Source organism: Zingiber officinale, chromosome 3B (assembly GCF_018446385.1).
Source record: "Zingiber officinale cultivar Zhangliang chromosome 3B, Zo_v1.1, whole genome shotgun sequence".
In the NCBI taxonomy this organism is placed as follows: domain Eukaryota; kingdom Viridiplantae; phylum Streptophyta; class Magnoliopsida; order Zingiberales; family Zingiberaceae; genus Zingiber; species Zingiber officinale.
In genome coordinates, this window is record NC_055991.1 from 14688032 (window position 1) to 14708309 (window position 20278).

At 37.8% G+C, this 20278-nt stretch overlaps 1 protein-coding gene across 1 annotated transcript; it reads left to right on the forward strand.

The window, feature by feature from the left end:
* Positions 1–16011: 16011 nt before the first annotated feature.
* Positions 16012–19392, forward strand: LOC122055965 (calcium-dependent protein kinase 20-like). The gene is made up of 9 exons (XM_042617675.1): positions 16012–16165; positions 16442–17019; positions 17096–17219; positions 17376–17519; positions 17626–17778; positions 17970–18085; positions 18255–18422; positions 18649–18879; positions 19016–19392. Exons 2-9 carry the CDS (start codon positions 16507–16509, stop codon positions 19169–19171), a joined length of 1605 nt encoding a protein of 534 aa, XP_042473609.1. The 5' UTR covers positions 16012–16165; positions 16442–16506; the 3' UTR covers positions 19172–19392.
* The last annotated feature ends 886 nt before the right edge of the window (positions 19393–20278 follow it).

The following is a 20278-nucleotide window of genomic DNA, read 5'->3' on the forward strand; positions in this document are numbered from 1 at the left end:
AATAATCAAAGTTTACGCTTCCTAAGAAGCATTCCATTAATCGCTTCCAATAGTTGAAATCTTGATCGTATGGTGGTGGTTCGTGGGGGTTCCGTCCTTCTTGAAAAGTCATTATTCTTGCACACAGAGAAACAAAAAAAAATCCCAAGACTTGGTCTTGGATTAGCAGTGCTGGAAAAAATAATATTTCACTATTTTCGGAAAAACTAATAAAATATTATTAAAATATTAATAAAATATTTGAAAAAAAATATTATTTCAAAATTTTGAAAATGTAATATTTTTTAAATACTAAACAATGGTGAAAAGATGGCGATGTATTTTTCAAAAACCGTTTTGGAGGGAAAAAACGAAAGGCGTATATCTAATTTTTCTTTAAAAAAAAGTCCCCCCTTTGCCTGATTGGTGGTTGCACCAAATCAGAGCGGTACCTGCTCTGATACCACTTGTAGGACCGTTAGATTCGATAGAAGGGGGGGTGAATATCGATTCGAAAACTTAGAGTATAAACGCAGCGGAAAAATAAAATAGACACAGGTGTTTTTACTTCGTTCGGAGCCTGTGACGACTCCTACTCGAAGGCCCGTGGTCCTTGACCACTCTCGTTGGGCAATCACTAACAAGTCGAAATATGATTACAGAATAAGTACAGGAAATGCTAGTGAAAATAAAACAATACCGACAAGGAAATTAAATAAAAACCGAAGGAGCACTTTGTCGGAGCGTTGTTGGCGTCGCACTGAACGTCGAGCAGCAAGACCAGCAGTAGAAGAGTTCTCAATTTGATTGATTCTGAAGCTCCTGTCTGGGGCTTCTTTTATATGCAGTTCCGGGCGCCTGGATCCCTTCCGGGCGCCTGGAATGTGACGTAGCTGCTCAAACCGAGATGCTCCACGTGGCGATGCGCAATCAGGATAAAGTTTACCTCCCGGGCGCTCGGACCTCCGGGCGCCTGGATTCCTTCCGGGCGCCCGGACCCTGTTTTCCCGCAGAATCCGTCCTGCACGACAAACGTTAGTCCGGAGGCAAATATATATCCTGTAAAACAGATTGTTAGCACAATTAAAGTTCAACAAAGTAATAGCAAAGAGTATGACTTAGATTCCGTCTTTCCGAGACCGGAATCTAGTCACGATCTCGACTTAGACATCCGAAATGGATCTAAGCCGGATCGACGCCTAATGTTCCCTTCCCGGGAACGCGTCCTCGCGGTCACTCCCCTCCAGTGACTTACCTCACTTACCTGCCAGACGTCCGGTCAGCCCGACGACCCGTCTGGACTTCTCGCCAAGCGTCCGGTCAGCCCGTCGACCCGCTTGGACCTCTCGCCAGCTATCCGATCAGCCCGTCGACCTAGCTGGACTTCTCGCCAGCTATCCGGTCAGCCCGTCGACCTAGCTGGACTTCTCGCCAAGCGTCCGGTTAGCCCGTCGACCCGCTTGGACTTCTCGCCAGCTATCCGGTCAGCCCGTCGACCTAGCTGGGCTTCGTGCCAGACATCCGGTCAGCCCGTCGACCTGTCTGGGCTTCTCCTGCACACTCGATCAGAGTGTTAGACAACAACAGACTAACTTAACCTGATTTGTCATTCATCAAAACCTGGGTTAAATCGTTAGTGCTAACCGCACCAACAGTAAGTTGTACTTGCTGATACCTTGATGGGATCCCAATTTTATACACACTAGACATGTAATCCGAGCAAAATTCCACAGCCTCTTCAGCAATATAACATTCGGCTATACACCCTTCAGGATGATTGTGATTTCGCACATACCCTTTCAAGATCGTCATGAATCTTTCAAATGGGTGCATTTGCCTATACCAAACCGGTCCACACAATTTGACCTCCCGTACAAGATGAACGGTTAAATGAATCATTATATCAAAAAAAGATGGGGGAAAATAGTTTTCAAGCAAACACAACACTGTCACAATCTCTCTTTGCAAATCATTCAACTTCGAGACATCTATCACTTTATTACATAGCACGTTGAAGAAGCCACAAAATCGAGTGATAGTATCTCTAACATGTTTAGGCAAGACATCACAAATGGCGACTGAAAGTAATTGTTGCATCAAAGTGTGATAGTCATGTGACTTAAGGCCAATAAGTTTCAAGTCTTTCATCGACACCAGATTTTTAACATTGGATGAATATCCTGTGGGGACCTTTATTCCAAACAAAGATTTGCAAAGTTTTCTTTTCTCATCCTTACTTAGTGTATAACAAGCCGCTGGCAAAAAGGTTCTCTTCTCCCCCATCTTTGGTGCCAAATCAATCATCAAATTCATCTCCACAAGGTCTAGTCTTGTAGCTACTCCATCCTTTGATTTTCCAGGAATGTCAAGCAAAGTACCGATCAGACTTTCACATACATTTTTTTCAATATGCATTACATTAAGAACATGCCGAACATGTAGATGTTTCCAATAATCAAGTTCAAAGAATATAGATTTCTTTTTCCAGCATGATACAGTTTCACCTTGCTTTAACTGAGACTTCCCATTTGCTTTTCCCGAACGATAATTAATTCTTTCAACTCGATCCAAAATTTCATGCCGAGTTAATGGTTTCGGTGTGGGGTTAAGCTCTGGGTTCCCATTAAATGCTTTTTTTTTGCCTTCGATAAGGATGATTTGTAGGAAGAAATCTTCTATGGCCTGTATAACTCATTTTTCTACTATGCTTCAACCTTGTCGAATATGTTTCTTCACCACAAATAGGACATGCACAATATCCTTTCACAACACAACCTGACATGTTCCCATACGCAGGAAAATCATTGATTGTCCATAGTAAGACAGCCCTAAGTAAGAAATTCTCTTCTCGACATCCATCATATGCATCAACACCTATATCCCATAATCTTTTTAAGTCATTGATCAAAGGTGCTAAGTAAACGTCAATATCATTTCCCGGTTGTTTGGGACCTGAAATCAACAAAGTCAGCATCATAAATTTTCTCTTCATACACAACCATGGAGGAAGGTTGTAAGTGATCATCACAACTGGCCAACAACTATATGCAGAACTCATCAAACTATGAGGATTGATCCCGTCTGCTGATAAGGCCAATCTAAGATTTCTAGGTTCAGCAGCAAAATCTGGCCACTTGTGATCCACTACTTTCCAAGCGGGCGCATCAGTCGGATGACGCAAGTAACCGTCAAGTACTCTTTTATCAGCATGCCAAGTTAAATCCTTACATATCTCCTTGTTCCGAAGTAATCTTTGAAATCTTGGAATAGGCGGGAAGTACCAAAGGATCGGACCATTGCATGAACTCCATTTATCGTACCTTTTTTACCCAACTTCCACCTAGACATCCCACATACAGGACAATTAATCAAATTCTCATGCTCCTTCTGGTATAAGATACAATCATTAGGGCAAGCATGAATTTTCACATAATGCATCCCTAATGCACATAAGCTTTTCTTTGCATCATATAATGATGAAGGCAATTCATTATCATCAGGAAGCATTTCTCCAAACAAACTTAGTAAATCTGTGAAACTTTTGTCACTCCAACTATATTTTTCCTTCAAGTTATACACTTTCACAAGTGCAGATAACTTTGTAAATTTGGCACACTCCGGATATAAAGGTTTATCAGCATCTTCAAGTAGCTTATGAAATTGGTTTGGATTCTCTGCATAACTATCAAATGCAGCATGTACCATATCAATAGGTTCCTCGCCAAAAGATTTCTGTTCATCTTTCATTGAGTTATTGTATTCAGTCTTTTCACTATGCCAAATCCATTTATGGTATGTTAAATCTATACCATTATAACACAAATGTGCCCTTATAATGTCAACATTTCTCTTCTGCAGATTACAACATCTTGAACATGGGCAAGGTATTTCATTCGGATCAGTAGCATTTCGTAATGCAAATTGCAAGAAAGACTCTACCCCAACCTCATATTCATGTGATAACCTATTCTTTGACATCCAATCTTTGTCCATTTTTTATAACTATCAGCTCGAAACGTGTCAAAACCTACCTTCAAAAAACTATACATCATACAACAAGTTCAAAACACAATCTCAAGTACCAAATACTATAATAAAACATTCAAGGTAATAGAGTAATACACGACATAAACCAACTGGACAGAAATGTGTTGTGTGATTTTGTGAGAACTAATTAATAAATAAATGGTGATATTAACAAATCTTTGGTGTACATATATACAAGAGGATCAATTGGAAAGATTATTGGCTAACAAACCCTCACCCTAGTTGTTACAATGTCTCTCAACTTATTTGGTCATGTTATTATCTCAACTCATGATCTAATCTAATGTTTGCGTTTATGTTAAAAAATACATGTGTCTTGATCTAATCTAATTATTTTTTAAAAAAAATATTCCAGCAAAAAATTAAATGAGCATAAATAATAAAGATGACATTAATTAATTATTAAAATAATGAGCAAAAAATAATGAACTTCATATTATAAAATTTAATAAGAGAATAAGCTATAATTCAATGTGCAGTTGTAAAGGATGTAAAAACATAAACTTGTAGTAGATAAGAAAAAAAAACTAAAAATGAGCATGAACGTACAAAAGTGTCAACATATGTCTAAAGAGCCAAAGGAAACAAAATTAAAAGTGTATTGAACAATTACCACAAGAAACCAACTCCGTTCACATGGAACAGAACAAAAAGCCAAGAAGCTCATGGAAATGGGAAGAACAATCAAACGGGCAATGTGCGAAATAACTATAAACTTCAATCAGTAATCAAAATAAAAAGGAAGGACTTTCTTCATTTCCCTTCTACCAATTTTCTGTTCCCCCAAATTCCATCTCCATCCATCAAGTGGCAAGCCGTGCAAGACATAGAAAACCTATCCGAACACACTATTTCGACCAATAAAAGTGAATAACAAACAGAAATCAATGCTTAAAACCAACACCTTCAGAGATCAACACCACAAACTTTGACATATGAGCAGGCAAATGGCATGATGAAACAAATCAAAAAGCTAAAAATAAGAAGAAAAGAGAATGTTGAGCTTGCAGATACAAGCATAGTGGAATCAAAAGTAGGTTTTAATTTTGAGACAACATTTATGAACGAAGACAAGACCTAGGTTATGAATCTACCTTGACTATGGCTCTAGCACAAATCCAAAGAAGACAAGACCTAGGTTATGAATCGATGGACTAGGAGTGCAACCTTTGCCGAAGAAATACACCTCGTCCAATCAAAAGGTTCCACGAGCGAAAGAAGCAGCAATGGAAGGTCAAAGGGCCTCGTCGAACTCAGAAACCCGCTCACCAGGGAACGAGAGGAGCACACAGTCATGGAGGAAGATCCAGGGGAGGCGTGAAGAGATTGTATGAGGAGAGGGAAAGAAAATTGCCTTAGGTTCGGGAGCGCGAAGGAAGACGGCGCCGAAAAGAAAACAGCGAGGGAAAGGAAAACAGCGAGGGGGGGGATTACCAAATTCAATTACAACGGTTTTTTCAAAACTGTTGTCGTAGACGCTAAAAACGCGGATAAAGACAACGGTTTACAAAACCGTTGTAAAAAGTGTTGTCGTTTTTAAAAAATATTGCTCAATGACAACAGTTTTGCCAAAACCGTTGTCTTTTATATTTAATGGGGAGTTCAAAGACAACGGTATTGGCAAAAACCGTTGTTTTTGAGCAAATACGCAACGCTTTCTCTTAAAACCATTGTCGTAGGAGTGTTATCGTTTGCAGTTTTTGTTGTAGTGACTCCTCATTAGGTTGGATGAGCCGGATCTTCAACGGATGGCTCAGATCTACTTGATCTTCAATGGACGGTCCAAAACACTTCAAGGCTTAATCGCTTCGTTTAGCCCTAGATTTGAGCCCAAGTGTAGCCTGATCTGATCAGGTCCATGACCCTTTTGATGCCTACAAAATAATAATCACATATTAGCATCAAATACCATGATTATGAACCAATTTGCAATTAAGTCCAAGATAAAATGAAATTATGAAATGTAGAGTAAATATGACTTTAAGCTATGAAAATATCATTAAAAACATGCATTATGAATCAAGATAATATGGCCAAAATCATGGTTATCATATAGCGACAAGTCTAAAAGCACTAAATTAAAACTCGATATGTCTGAGGGTATGTTAGTGCATTTCGTCTTGATATCTCTGCCTGCACGGTTCACTCCTTTTTGTTGGTGCAGTTTGCACTAATGGTCTAATCCGGATTTCGATGAATGACAAGTAAGTTAAGTTAGGTTCTGTCATGATCTAACCACTTGATTAAGTGTGCAGGAAATCTAGCTAGGTCAACGGGCTGACCGGATAGCTGGTATAAAGTCTAGCTAGGTCGACGGGCCGACCGAATAGCTGGTACGAAATCCAGCTAGGTCAACAGGCCGACCGGATAGCTAGTATGAAGTCCAGATAGGTCGACGGGCTGACCGGATATCTCGCAAGAAGTCCAACTAGGTCAATGAACTGACCGGACAGCTGTCATGAAGTTCAGATAGGTTGACGAGCTGACCGGATGTCTGGCAAACTGGTAAGTTAAGGTAAGTCACTGGAGAAGAGTTACCAAGTGGAGACGTGTCCCGGTTGAAGGGACAATAGGCATCGGTCTAATTTAGGTCCATTTGGAATCCCTAAACTGATACCTTGATTAGTTCCTGGTCCTGGGAGGACAAGAACTAATTACTACACATTTTATTCATTATAATTGTCCTAATACTTGTTTTGCAGGGTATTTTGAACTAACATTATTTTATAGGGCAAAAAGAGAGAAATTGCCTTCGGATGAACAATGCCTGAAGGTGCCTTCCATAGCCATGGAAGGAGCCTTTGTACTGTTCATAGTGTTGGTGCATTATCCCTTTGGTCAAGGTTGACCAGGTTGACTAAGCTTGCGTTGGCACAAGCTTGAGCCTTGATGTTTGAGTTTCGATATTTGACAATACATAGAGATTGCAAATGCAATCGTCCATTTGGAGAGATTGTAAATATAATTTTCCTCTGGTCAAGGTTGACTAGTTAGATGTGAAGAAGAGTCAAGTAGGTCAAATGGTTGACCAGATACTTGACTGAGAAAGTCCTAACTGGACGTTAGGCAATTAAAAGCCCTGGTTAGTGAAGCCGGATAGTTGGAAAATCCTGGTGAGTGAAGCCAGGTGAAAAACCTAATGAGTGAAGCTAGGCAATTGGAAAATTCTAGTGAGTGAAGCTATGTGAAAGTCCTGGTGAGTGAAGCCAGGCAGATGGGAAGTCCTAGTGAGTGAAACTAGGTAGATGGAAAGACCTGGTGAGTGAAGCCTGGCACATGGAAGTCCAGGTGAGTCAAGGTTGACCGGACACCTGGTATTGCGAAGTCCAAGTAGTTCAAAAGATTGACCGGACACTTGGCACAAGAAAATCCAGATGGGTCAAGGGTGACCGGACATCTGGTGGAAGGAAGTCCAAGTGGGTCATGAAGGACTATACACTTGGCACGAGATGGTAAATCTAAGTGGGTCAAGGAGGACCACAATTGGTGATCAGAAGTCCAATGACAAGTTGGCAAAGAGAAAATCCAGATGGGTCAAGAGTTGACCGAACACTTAGCGGTCGTAAGTCCAATAGGGAGTTGGCATGGAACTAGGAAATTCAGACGTAGTAAACTTTCGAACGTCATAACTTTTGACTCGGATATCGGAATGAGGTGATTTTGGATACAAAATGAAGCTCGTTTCAAGTTCTACACATTTTTCTACTTGCCAATCGATTGGGGGGTCAATTGATCAGCCAATCGATTGGTTGACGCAATTTTATGCAGAAACGGTCTTGATCGATTGGGTAATCAATCAAAATTCCCCAATCAATTGGTCAATCGATTGGGAGAATTTTTGAGCGAACAATGAGCTTCTGAATCAATCACTCAATTGATTGAAAGCTGCCAATCGATTAGCCGATCGATTGGGGCTGGAATTCTCACGTGAGAAAGCATGAATGATTGGTCAATCGATTCAGACCAGTTCTAGAGAGCACAGAGGCACTCTGAATCGATCGACCGATTGATTCAAGCATCCCCAATCGATCAACCAATCGATTGGGATTTTACCGTTGTATAGGAAACGAGCGATGGACTGTTGGGATGGCATAGATCTGACGTGGCAATCAATTGGAGCATGCCTAATCGATTGGGAGCCTTATGATGAAGTTTTGACTTCGCAGCGGATAAGTACCGGGATGTTCGGGATTGACTTTGCCTCATTGGAGGTGCCTTCCATGCCCTTTATAAGGCTATCTCGAGAAGGCTTTCAATAACAACGTAACTTTCATACGAGCTACAACGCGCTTGTTTGAGGTTCCGACTTCTCTGGACTACTGCTATGACTCTGTTGCGAAACGGCTACACTCGACGATTTCTCCGAAGAGTTTCAATAGAGGCGATAGACCGACATCGACACAAGTGCTCCCACTTCAACTCCAAGAGTGTCGGTAAAGTTTAATTTGTGTAATTAATTACTGCAAAAGGGCAAGTGCAAGGTGTTGCACTTGTTCAAACCTTTCTTTGTATTTCGATTCCCTCTTCCGAAGGTACTGAAAGAGGCTTATAGTAAATTACCCATCAATAGATCCGCGGGACCTAGGTCTTAGAGTAGGAATCACCAAAAGCTCCAAACCAAGTAAACAGCTTGTGTTCTTCTTGTGTCTGCTTTTCGTATTTTTCTTTTCCGCTGCGTTTGTACTTTGATTTTAACTTTCAAAAAGAAAATCAAAGATAAGTTTTAAAAATCACGTGATTCACCTCCCCCCTTCTCACGTGCGTAATCGATCCAACACTTTTAAGATATCATATAATATTAAAAAGGAAAAGTGGACATTAAATGAGCTTATTACTCAATGCGTGCAAGAGGATGGGAGACTAAAGATTGAGACATCTGAGTGTCCTCACTTAACATCTGATTCTCAAAGTGTGACCAAGAAATGAAAGAGGATCAATAACAAAGGAAAAAAAGAAAACAAACTGCAGATTCTGGAGGCAATGGCCATAAGGAGTATAAGAAGCAGGATAAAGAATCCACTTGTTTCTTTTGTAAGAAGAAAGGTCATATAAAGAAAGATTATCTCAAGTACACCAACTGGCATGTAAAGAAAGATAAATTTCTCAACTTTGTTAGTTCGGAAGTCAATTTAGCTATTGTACCCACTGACACTTGGTGGATAGATACCGGTGCTACTACTCACATAAGTGTCACTATACAGGGTTGTCTTAGAAGCCGACTTCCGCTTAATGGTGAAAGATACATCTATACAGGAAATGGAAGGAAGGTTAAAGTCGAGTTGATTGGTGTTTTATGCTTTATTTAGGAACCAATATTTTTATAGATTTAGAAAATATATTTATTGTACCGTCTTTTCAACGGAATTTAATTTCAATTTCTTGTTTGGACAAATCAGGTTATTCTTATTCATTTAGAAATAGAATTTTTAGTATTTTCTTTAATTCAGTATTGGTTGGCAATGGTTCCTTTGTTGATAAACTTTATAAATTGAACACCTTTACTCCTACGGTTGACAACGTGATAATACATAGTATGGGTACGAAATAATTGTCCGACAAGAATTCTTCCATATTGTGGCATAGGCATTTAGGACATATATTTAAATAACGCATAGAAAGGTTAATATCACATGAAATTTTCTATTCCCTTGACATGTCAGACTTTGATATCTGTATAGAGTGTGTTAAAGGGAATACCACTAACAAAAGGAGCAAGGGAGCTAGCCGTTGTAGTGATATTTTGGAGCTAATATATATAGACATTTGTGGATCATTCCCTAAGGCATCTTGTAATAGACACACATATTTTATTAATTTCATAGACGACTATTCTAGATTTGACTATCTGTACTTATTTATAAGAAATCACAATCTTTGGACATGTTTAAAATTTTCAAAGACAAAGTTGAACTTCAACTAGGTAAAAAAAATTAAAGTTGCTCAATCCGACCATAGAGGTGAATATTATGATCGATATGATGGATTAGGTCAACAATGTCCAGAACCTTTTGCGAACTACCTTGCTGAGTATGAGATTGTGCCTCAATATACCATGTCTGGTACACCCAGTCAGAATGGTGTACCTTTACGTCGTAATCGAACCCTAAAAGACATGGTAAAAAGTATGATGACTTTCACTTCTCTACCAAAGTCTTTGTGGGGTGAAGAACTCAAGACTACAGTTTACCTACTTAATAGAGTACCTAGTAAGACAGTAACTAAAACTCCATTCGAGATGTGGATGGATAAAAAGTCTAGCATTATGTATTTACATGTTTGAGGTTGTCCAACTGAAGCTAGGCCTTACAAGTCTAATGAAAGGAAACTAGATTCAAGAACAGTTAACTGTAATTTTGTAGGTTATTTTGAAAAGTCAAGAGGGTATAAATTTTATGATCCCTCTAATAGATCCTTCTTTAAAATGAGAAATGTCAAGTTTATTAAGGACAGTGGGAGTAATAAAATCAGGGAAGTATCTTTTAAGGAAAGCATTGGCAATCCTCTTGTGATCACTACTAGTACAATTAGTAGCAGTATGGTTACCATACCGCACATTATGAGCATCACATATCCAGTGAGCATAGTGAACTAAGATATTCCCATGACATCTCCAATGCAATTGGAGGAACCTACCACTGAAATTGAAGTATTGCCTTATTTTGATGAGCAAATACCTCAACCACCTCAAACATAAGTGTCTTTAAGATGATCCACAAGGAAACGGAGAACCACAAATTCTCGTGATTATGTTTATCTCCAAGAGCATGATTTTGACATTGGGTTGGAAAGTGATCATACATCTTTCCAAGAAGTCAAACAATGCTCTAACCCTGAAAGGTGGATTAACACCATGCAAGACAAGTTGAAGTCCATGACAGACAATGACGTTTGGGAACTTGTCAAATTGCCTGAAGGAAAGAAGTCCGTTGGTTGTAAATGGATATTTAAAACCAAGCAGGATTCAAGGGGCAATGTCAAAAAGTATAAGACTCGTCTTGTTGCCAAGGGATTCACTCAGAAAGAAGATATTGATTAGAAGGAGACTTTCTCACCTGTGTCGACAAAAGACTCCCTTAGGGTAATCATGACATTTGTAGCTTATTATGATTTGCAGCTACATCAAATGGACGTAAAGACTACATTCCTCAATGGAGACATTGAGGAGTCTATATATATGGTGCAACCAGAGAACTTTGAGTCTAAGGACTCCAAGCACCTAGTATATAGATTAAAGAAGTTCATTTATGGTTTAAAGTAGACGTCCCATTAGTGGTATCGAAAATTTGATCAAGTGGTTACCTTATTTGGATTTAAAGAGAAACTCGTTGATCAATGCATATATGTTAAGTTTAGTGGGAGAAAATTTATTATACTTGTTTTATATGTGGACGATATATTGCTTGCGAGCAATAATAAGGGTATGATGCATCAAACCAAGTCATTTCTATCTGGTAATTTTAAAATGAAAGATCTTGGTGAAGCATCATTTGTTTTAGGCATACAGATCTACCATAATCGTTCATGAGGCATTCTTAGACTTTCACAACATACCTATATTGAAAAGGTACTTATAAGTTATGGTATGTAGAACTGTACATCTGATGACACACCTGTGTCAAGAGGTGACAAGTTCAACTTGCAGCAGTGTCCATGGCTTGAACTTGAAATAAAGGAGATGATACAATTCTCATATGTGACAGCAGTGGGAAGTCTCATGTATGCACAAGTTTGTACTCGATCAGATATAACATTTATAGTGGGGATATTAGATAGATATGTAAGTAACCTAGGACCATCGCACTGGAAAGCGTCATGCAGATGCTAGTTGCTACTTCTACTATGGAGGTAGAGTTGGTAGTATGCTACGAAGCATCCAATCACGGGATTTAGCTGCGAAACTTCATCACAACATTACATATCGTTGATGGCATTGACACACCACTAAGAATCTACTGTGATAATAAAGCCATGGAACTTTATGCCAAGAACAACCGCAGTTCCTCGAAGTCCAAGCATATCGACATCAAGTTTCTAGCGGTTAAAGAAAGAGTTCAGAGTAGTCAAATTATGGTAGAGCACATTAGCATAGATTCCATGTTGGTTGATCCACTCACCAAAGGCTTGGTGCCTAAGGTATTTCATGCGCATGTTGTGGATATGGGAGTGCTTCTTATAGAAGAAGAACTCATCTAGTGAGAGTCTGTATTTATCTTATTGCTCTATATTTTATAATAAAGACAAATATTTTATTTTGATTATTCTACATACTTAAAGTTTAAAATATTAATGGGAATTTATATATTTGTTTAACACTCTAACTGTGATATCATCATTTGCTACTGTTGTTTAGCATTTGATGTTTGTAAATATGATACAGATTCCTTTTAGAATCATAAAGTTTATCATGATTTATTATTGTAGTTTAGCATAAAGTATTTCACAAATATGATCTGATCTCTTTTGAGGGCATCTTAGAACTAGTTGAAAATTGACATGTACTGATCGTATTTCATATAATTTTCACTCTGCACATCTACATTTTGATCTATGTCATTAATGATATTGGTATTGTGATTACTGTTAGAGCTTGTTACGATCATATACAGTAGCTATGTCTTCTTTAGTCCTATACCAATGAAGTTAATGAATCAAATTATTTATAGGGGCATTCTATATCCATAAAGTTTGATATCAACTAAAGTTTTACTTGTATTTCATATACAACTCACAAATAACGTAAGTAAGAGATTGTTGGTTATTATCTCTAATTGGTGGGCTTAATCGTAAGTTGTACATATGAGTACAAATCAAACCTATTAAAGTGATCTAACTTAGGTTTATTGGGGTTCGGTTATTGGATGTTGACCTTGTATGTGTAGAACCTATAGTCTCATATCTATTATCATCTATGGGATGATAATAGATGTTCACTATATATAGGGTTGATCACCAAGGGTTTAGGATTTAATCTTGACAGAGTTTTTGATTTCCCATTGACCTAAAGCTTTTCGGCACCGTCACCCCTAAACCCCTTGGAAGACCTTCCTTTTCTTTCCGCTGCATCTTCTTTCACAGGGATTATTTCTAAACGATGCTAAAAATAATGATGACTCTTCAATCAGGTTCTTTTTCATATTTGTTTATGTATTTATTTTCTTATGCTACGTTTAATTGATGAAACTAGATCTTCTTGTTCTTGTATTTCCTATATATGAGTTCTTTATGTTTTAGAATACATGCAATTTAGGTGTTTTACAAGAACCATCACTACCATCTTAGATCAACGGTCTTCTTCTAAATTTCATATTAGTCTATCAATTAACTGCCTAATTGATTGAATTCGACCTAGTCGATTGTCCATTTGACTAAGTCATGAACAAATATATTTCGTTCATTGGTCGAAAAGTCTAAGTGGACCGCTTAGTCAACCCACATGTTACTCAATTAAAAATAATCTTCAATTGACTAGATTCTCAACTCAAATCACTTCCAAGGTCGAGTCTGTACCTAAGCCTAGTCCCACCTATAATCGAAATTACAAGTTCATTGGTCAAAAAGTCTAAGTGGACCGCTTAGTCAACCCACATGTTACTCAATTAAAAATAATCTTCAATTGACTAGATTCTCAACTCAAATCACTTCCAAGGTCGAGTCTGTACCTAAGCCTAGTCCCACCTATAATCGAAATTACAAGTTCACTCAATAAGGTGGGCATAATTTGGTTAAAATCGGAAAAACCGCCCGAATCGAAAATTTTCGATTTTTTTGGTTCGATTTTTTTAGTGTTTCGATCAGTTTCGGTTTAAATTTTTTAAAATTCAGTCATTCGGTTCGATTTACGATTTTGACTCCCAAAAAACCGAGTAAACCGAACATATCGTATTATACTTAAAATATGATTTTTATGGATATTGAGTTATACAAGTGGATTGGGCCTCTAATCATTTGTAATATAATAGCACAATCAAATTATATATTTATATATTTACGTATTGTTACCGGATAACAAAATTTTAGTATTACTTTAAATTCATAATTATTTTAATAAATTGTTACTTTTTTCTTTAAACTAATATTTGTAGTCGTACAAAATCAATTTAATTCATTATATAAACCGTATATAACTGACCGTATAGATCGGACTGTATTATAATAAAAATCGGACCGAACCATAATAATATGGTTTGATTTTGGATCAAAGATTTTCAAAACCGAAACCGAAAAAATCAAACCGTAGTAGAGCAAAATCGGACCAAACCAGCCGATGCCCACCCGTACACTCAACTCTTAACATGATAGGAGTTACCTTCTAAGGGGATGTGCCTCTAGAATTTTTTTTCATATGCCAAGAAGCCTCACTTTCATGTCTTCCATGCCAAGAGACCTTGCCTTCACGACTTCCTTATTTGACAAGTATTCTATAGCCATGAACTACCAGGATTTCTATTAGTCAAGCTCCAATCATGTTTGATATGCTTAAATTTTCACTTGCCAAGTGTTTGATTCTCAACCTACTTGAATTTCTACAATTGTAAGTACTTATCACCTTGATATACTTGAACTTCATACATTGCAGATTGCACTCCCATAATAATTTTGGCAAGTAAACATGACAAACACTATCAATACTCACAATATGAGTTTAAGTTAAACCATTGTTCAAATGCAAAAACTCTTTGGTTGAAGACATGATGGCGCTGACATTACATTGTTCACGATTTCGTAATCTCGTCAAGAGTGTACGAGAATCTTGTCAAGCAATGAAAGTTAAGTGCAAAAGCATGGGTTAATGAACACTTTTAAACGGTGAGTTTATCGATTAAACTTTGACCCTTTTTTTATAGACAAGTGAGAGGGCAACATTTAACAATTTTTTAAAAAAAAAACAAAGAAGAAGACATTATTCTAATAATTTGATAATAATAATCCCTTTCGTATTTTGCCCTACAAATATTCAGCTATAAATATTAATCATGCGTAATTGTATTTTTTTTTAAATACTCATCAAGGTGGTAAAAGACGTCAATTCATCCAGGATCAATACGGAGGAAGTAAATTACGGACAACTACTAGTCTTTGGAATAATGATTAACACATAAAAGAGGTATTTTACCTCGACTTTGCCGAGATTCAAACTTCATATCTCATGATAACAACACCTCATGCGCTAGCTTATAGATCGTCCCGATGGAATAATAATAACAATGATTTCACTTAATCTAACTATAATATAATGTCTACAATGGAGAATGACATCCCAAACTATAGTACAATGATAAAATATTTTTAGAGTTAATCAAGTATCCACGGATCGACTTATAGCTACAATACAGATTAAAATTTTATAGATAATGAAAATGGAAGTGAAGTAAGGAATCCTTGTATATGTTTATGCAAGAAATTCTCAGATATCATGATTTGCAAGAACTAAAATTAACATGAAGAAGAAAGAAGATAAATAATAGTTTTTTTCTAAAGAAGACAAAAGTTATTATCAATATTCAATTCAACTCACAGCTGATCATATCTCATTAACTATCACTCTTTTATTCCAAACCTAATTTAACCCAGGTCTCGCCTCAAAATTTATAATTCACAAATGATTCATTTATGCCTCCATTAATTGCAATTTATAGAATTAAACAAATGCCAAATGAGTTGCATGACACGTATAATATTAAATCGTATTAGTCGTTGCCATCTGGACGGCGGATGATGCACTCCCAACTGTCGATAAACAACGGGAAGGAGTTCGTATCCTCCAGCTGGTCTGGCCAAGTAAACACGTCCACGTTTCCTCCCTTAGGGGAGTGTAAACACAGACAGCCTCAAATGTCCAGAATTTGACGATGCCAGCCGCTTTTGACAAATCAAGAGGCCTCCAGCTGAGTCATGGTTTCTAGAGAGGGGTATTTTGGTCCGACCACCCTGTTCTTTCTTTCCTTCTGTCATTCTGGAACAGAAGCTTCTATTTTCTCTGCCTTCACCTATTTTTTCTCTCTTTTTTCCTTTCAAAATTTCTCAATCGAGAGATGATGAATGGGCTCTTGATATCCTTTGTCTTCTCCTCTGACTAGGTGGAGAGGTGAATACGACGAAGTAGGGGGGAACCGAGCGGAGAGAATTCCGGAGGGGAAAGGTGATCTCCAACGTTGCATCTTTCCTATTGTTATTATATGTCTATCTATATATAATGTGTTGTTGTTACCTCTATCGAATTCTAAAGTTTTGGCCTTTTCAAATTCTACTTGTTCTTTTATCTGCCGGGTTAGTGTGCAATTTTGATCCTCTGTTTGTTCGTTTTCGTTTTTCGACAAGCAAAACAAAAGATGATTTCTTCAAGTTGCAGGGAGTTTCGTTTCGTTCCATTCCATTTTTTGACAAAGGGAACTCATCTTGCTGTTGCCTCCCGCAGTTCATTTATCAAAGGGACTAGACCTTTAGCTCTATCCTTTTGGTTGCGGCATCTGTTAAACCTCAATGGGCAATTGCTGCGCAGCCCCCAGTGATCCTGATGGGAAGGCGAGGAAGAAGAAGAAGGGGAAACAGAGGGAGAAGAGACAGAATCCCTTTTCGGTCGACTACAACCGAGGGCATAGCTCTGGCTCGGGCGTCCTCAGGAATCCCACCGGCCGAGACATCTGCAGCCGGTACGAGCTCGGGAAAGAGCTCGGCCGCGGCGAATTCGGCATCACCTACCTATGCACCGAAAAGTCCTCCGGGGAGCACTTTGCCTGCAAATCCATCTCTAAGAAGAAGCTGCGCACCGCCGTTGACATTGAGGACGTTCGGCGGGAGGTTGAGATCATGAGGCATTTGCCCGCCCACCCCAACATCGTCAGCCTCAAGGACACCTACGAGGACGACGCCGACGTCCACCTCGTCATGGAGCTATGCGAAGGAGGGGAGCTCTTCGATAGGATCGTCGCAAGGGGGCATTACACCGAACGGGAGGCAGCTGCCGTGACGCGTACAATCATTGAAGTGATTCAGGTCAATGATTGTTTATGGTTTTATTATTTCTTTCTTGTTTATGATTGTTTGAAAGTTTGTCTCGTACTTTGGTCAGGTATGTCACGAGCATGGGGTCATGCACCGGGATCTCAAACCTGAGAACTTCCTGTTTGGGAACAAAAGGGAAAAGGCTCCACTGAAAGCCATTGATTTTGGATTGTCAGTCTTCTTTAAACCTGGTAAATTGCTTTCTTCAGTGACTATTTTGATGATGCTATATTCAACCTTCAATGTTTTTTTAACTTGTGAATTTACATATAACTATCAGATATCCATTTATGTATAAGCTTTTCTGTCTGTATTTATACTGAGATGTCTTTCTTGTGCTTTACCAGGCGAACGCTTCACTGAAATTGTCGGCAGCCCTTATTACATGGCACCAGAGGTTCTAAAGAGAAATTATGGCCCAGAAATTGATGTGTGGAGTGCTGGAGTTATACTATACATCCTTCTTTGTGGTGTCCCCCCATTTTGGGCAGGTGATTTTGTGACTTCAGTTAATACAATTAGTTTATACGAAACTTGTTTGTTCGTCTAATTTGCTTTTGAGCTTCAGCTGGCTATCTGATTTTGTTCTCAATGCAGAAACTGAACATGGTGTTGCACAGGCAATTTTACGTTCTGTGATAGATTTTAAGAGAGAACCTTGGCCAAGAGTTTCTGGTGGTGCTAAAGATCTTGTGATGCATATGCTTGATCCAGACCCCAACAAGAGGTTTACTGCTCAGCAAGTCCTTGGTAATTTTTAGTTTATTTGATTCCTTGTCGATGCCTTTTGAAGTTTACATTACTTGATCCTTGTTAATTAAGCAAAACTGTGTGCCGAATAGATTAAGGAAATTCAATTATTTAGTTCTGATCAGAATAAAATTTTCTGTTCTGTAAATCATGTATGCTTTGGGCTTTGTAACAAGGCAATGGTGTTGCAGATCATCCATGGCTGCAGAACGTGAAGAATGCTCCTAATGTTAATCTTGGAGAAACTGTACGAGCAAGATTGCAGCAGTTCTCTGTTATGAACAAATTTAAAAAGAAAGCCTTGAGGGTACGTACTTAAGAATGTTAGTGGTCGTATTGATTGGATTCTAATTTGAATTCCAAATGAATTAAGATCCCGAATATGCGCACCAGCATGCTGTCTTATTCTGTGAAATTTTTATAAGAGTTGAGGATGTTCAAGGTGATCCAGATCAATCTATACTGATCATTTTCAGGTAATGGCTGAATATTTATCTGAAGAAGAAGCTGCTGACATTAAGGAAATGTTTCAGAAGTTGGATATAAACAAAAAAGGAAGCATTTCTCTTGAAGAGATGAAATTTGGTCTACACAAGCTTGGTCATCAGATTCCAGATGCTGATCTCCAGATATTAATGGATGCGGCAAGTATCTGTCTCAGTTTTGAATCTCTGAATGCTATCTGAGATTGAGAACCTTAGTATTTGCATCTAAAATTGTATTATGTCAAATTCTTGACTATTATATTTATATGTCCCCAGAGGAACATGATGTGAATCTTGATAGGAAATTACTGAAGATTATTGTTAACAATGTAAAAGAAAAAATGCTTAGAAATTACTAAACCCAATAGCATTTTGTTGATGACAGGCTGATGTTGATCGAAGCGGCACTTTAGATTACAGTGAATTTGTTGCTGTATCAATTCACCTGCGGAAAATTGAGAATGAGGAGCACCTTCACAAAGCTTTTTCATACTTTGACCAGAACAAGAGTGGTTATATAGAAATGGAAGAGCTCAGAGATTCATTGGCTGATGATATGGGTCCAAATCATGAAGAAATCATTAGTGCTATTTATCGTGATGTTGACACAGACAAGGTTAGTTATAAACAGACAATTAGAGTATAAAATAATGCTCATAAGGCCCTGCTATTGCCACTAGCTATTTATGGTTTCTTTGAGAACTTGTATAGCAAATTGTCTCGATAATGAGCATGCATGTAATCTGTTGCAGGATGGAAAAATAAGTTATGAGGAGTTTGCAGCAATGATGAAGGCTGGCACAGATTGGAGGAAGGCATCAAGGCAATACTCAAGGGAGCGGTTCAGTACCCTCAGCTCAAAGTTGATGAAAAATGGATCTTTAGAACTTAAGAATCATGATAGCTAAGAACTAAGCAAAGCATATACCTGAAAGCTTCTTTTGTTTGTTGGTTTGTGTAGTATTGTTTCCTGTAATAATTGCTTTTCCTGTCAATCTAGGACGAAACCCTTCTACAAAACTTTACTTGTTTAAGGGGTTGTATATAGGTGATTTTTAGGATATTGATACAGGGAGGTGGATATAACAACTTAGTGTGGACAGGTGTACCCACTAAGTATACAGGTGATTTTTAGGATATTGATACAGTTGCATAATCTCCTTTGTAGATTTTCTTTTATAATAATAACGTAGGCGCCTACCCAATATATATATTAGAATTACTATGCTATATGAAAGGTTAATTACACTTATATAGTTCATCTAACTAACATAAGCTAACTGAAAAAATTTGAACCAAACTTTTTTGCCTTCACCATGTTAATCAATAAGGATAGATTTTGCGTAGCTAGCGTTGGAAAAGTGAATAGAAAAAATAAAATAAAATTGGAATAGTCTCACTTTAGGAGTTTTAGGATAACAAAACTATTTATATTAAATCACAAGGAATAGATGAGTCTCTCATGTGTACCCCATAGGGGGAGTGCAAAGCTAACACTTAAATTGTACTAAATCTAGTTGACTTGTATATGATTCACGACAAAAATTCTCAGATTTATTGACTAAATTTTCGTCGGAAATCCATTGACTAAATTCTAGTTGAATTTTTTATCCTTCCGCCGACAGTATCATAATATATCACATTTAGTGCATTGGTGGATAGAGATTATGACCCCCCTCTGATGGTGGGTGAGAGGCTTGAGTCACTCTTTCTGCCATTTGCTCCTGTGTGAAAAATTATAATATTGATCAATATATAATTTGATAACAATTACTAAAGTTAATCAAAATAGAAATGAACAAATATAATAAAGTTAATAATCTTACGTGTAGGTCTCGGGATTGAGAATCGACAAATGACCCATTTTTCTTCTTATGGGTCTTCAGAAAGACCTCCATGCATGTGGGTTGTCGAGTAAGATCATGCTTCTATATACACAAATAATTTGGGACATAATTATATATACAAGTGTGATAATAAATTCAAAATTTGTTAGAAAGCATAACTTTAAATTA

Bases quoted from the DNA above. Each gene is read 5' to 3' on its own strand.
- LOC122055965 (XM_042617675.1), top strand. From the start codon at position 16,507: ATGGGCAATTGCTGCGCAGCCCCCAGTGATCCTGATGGGAAGGCGAGG. The intron at 17,020-17,095 runs GTCAATGATTGT...TACTTTGGTCAG, and splicing joins CAATCATTGAAGTGATTCAG to GTATGTCACGAGCATGGGGT. The intron at 17,520-17,625 runs GTGATTTTGTGA...TTCTCAATGCAG, and splicing joins TGTCCCCCCATTTTGGGCAG to AAACTGAACATGGTGTTGCA.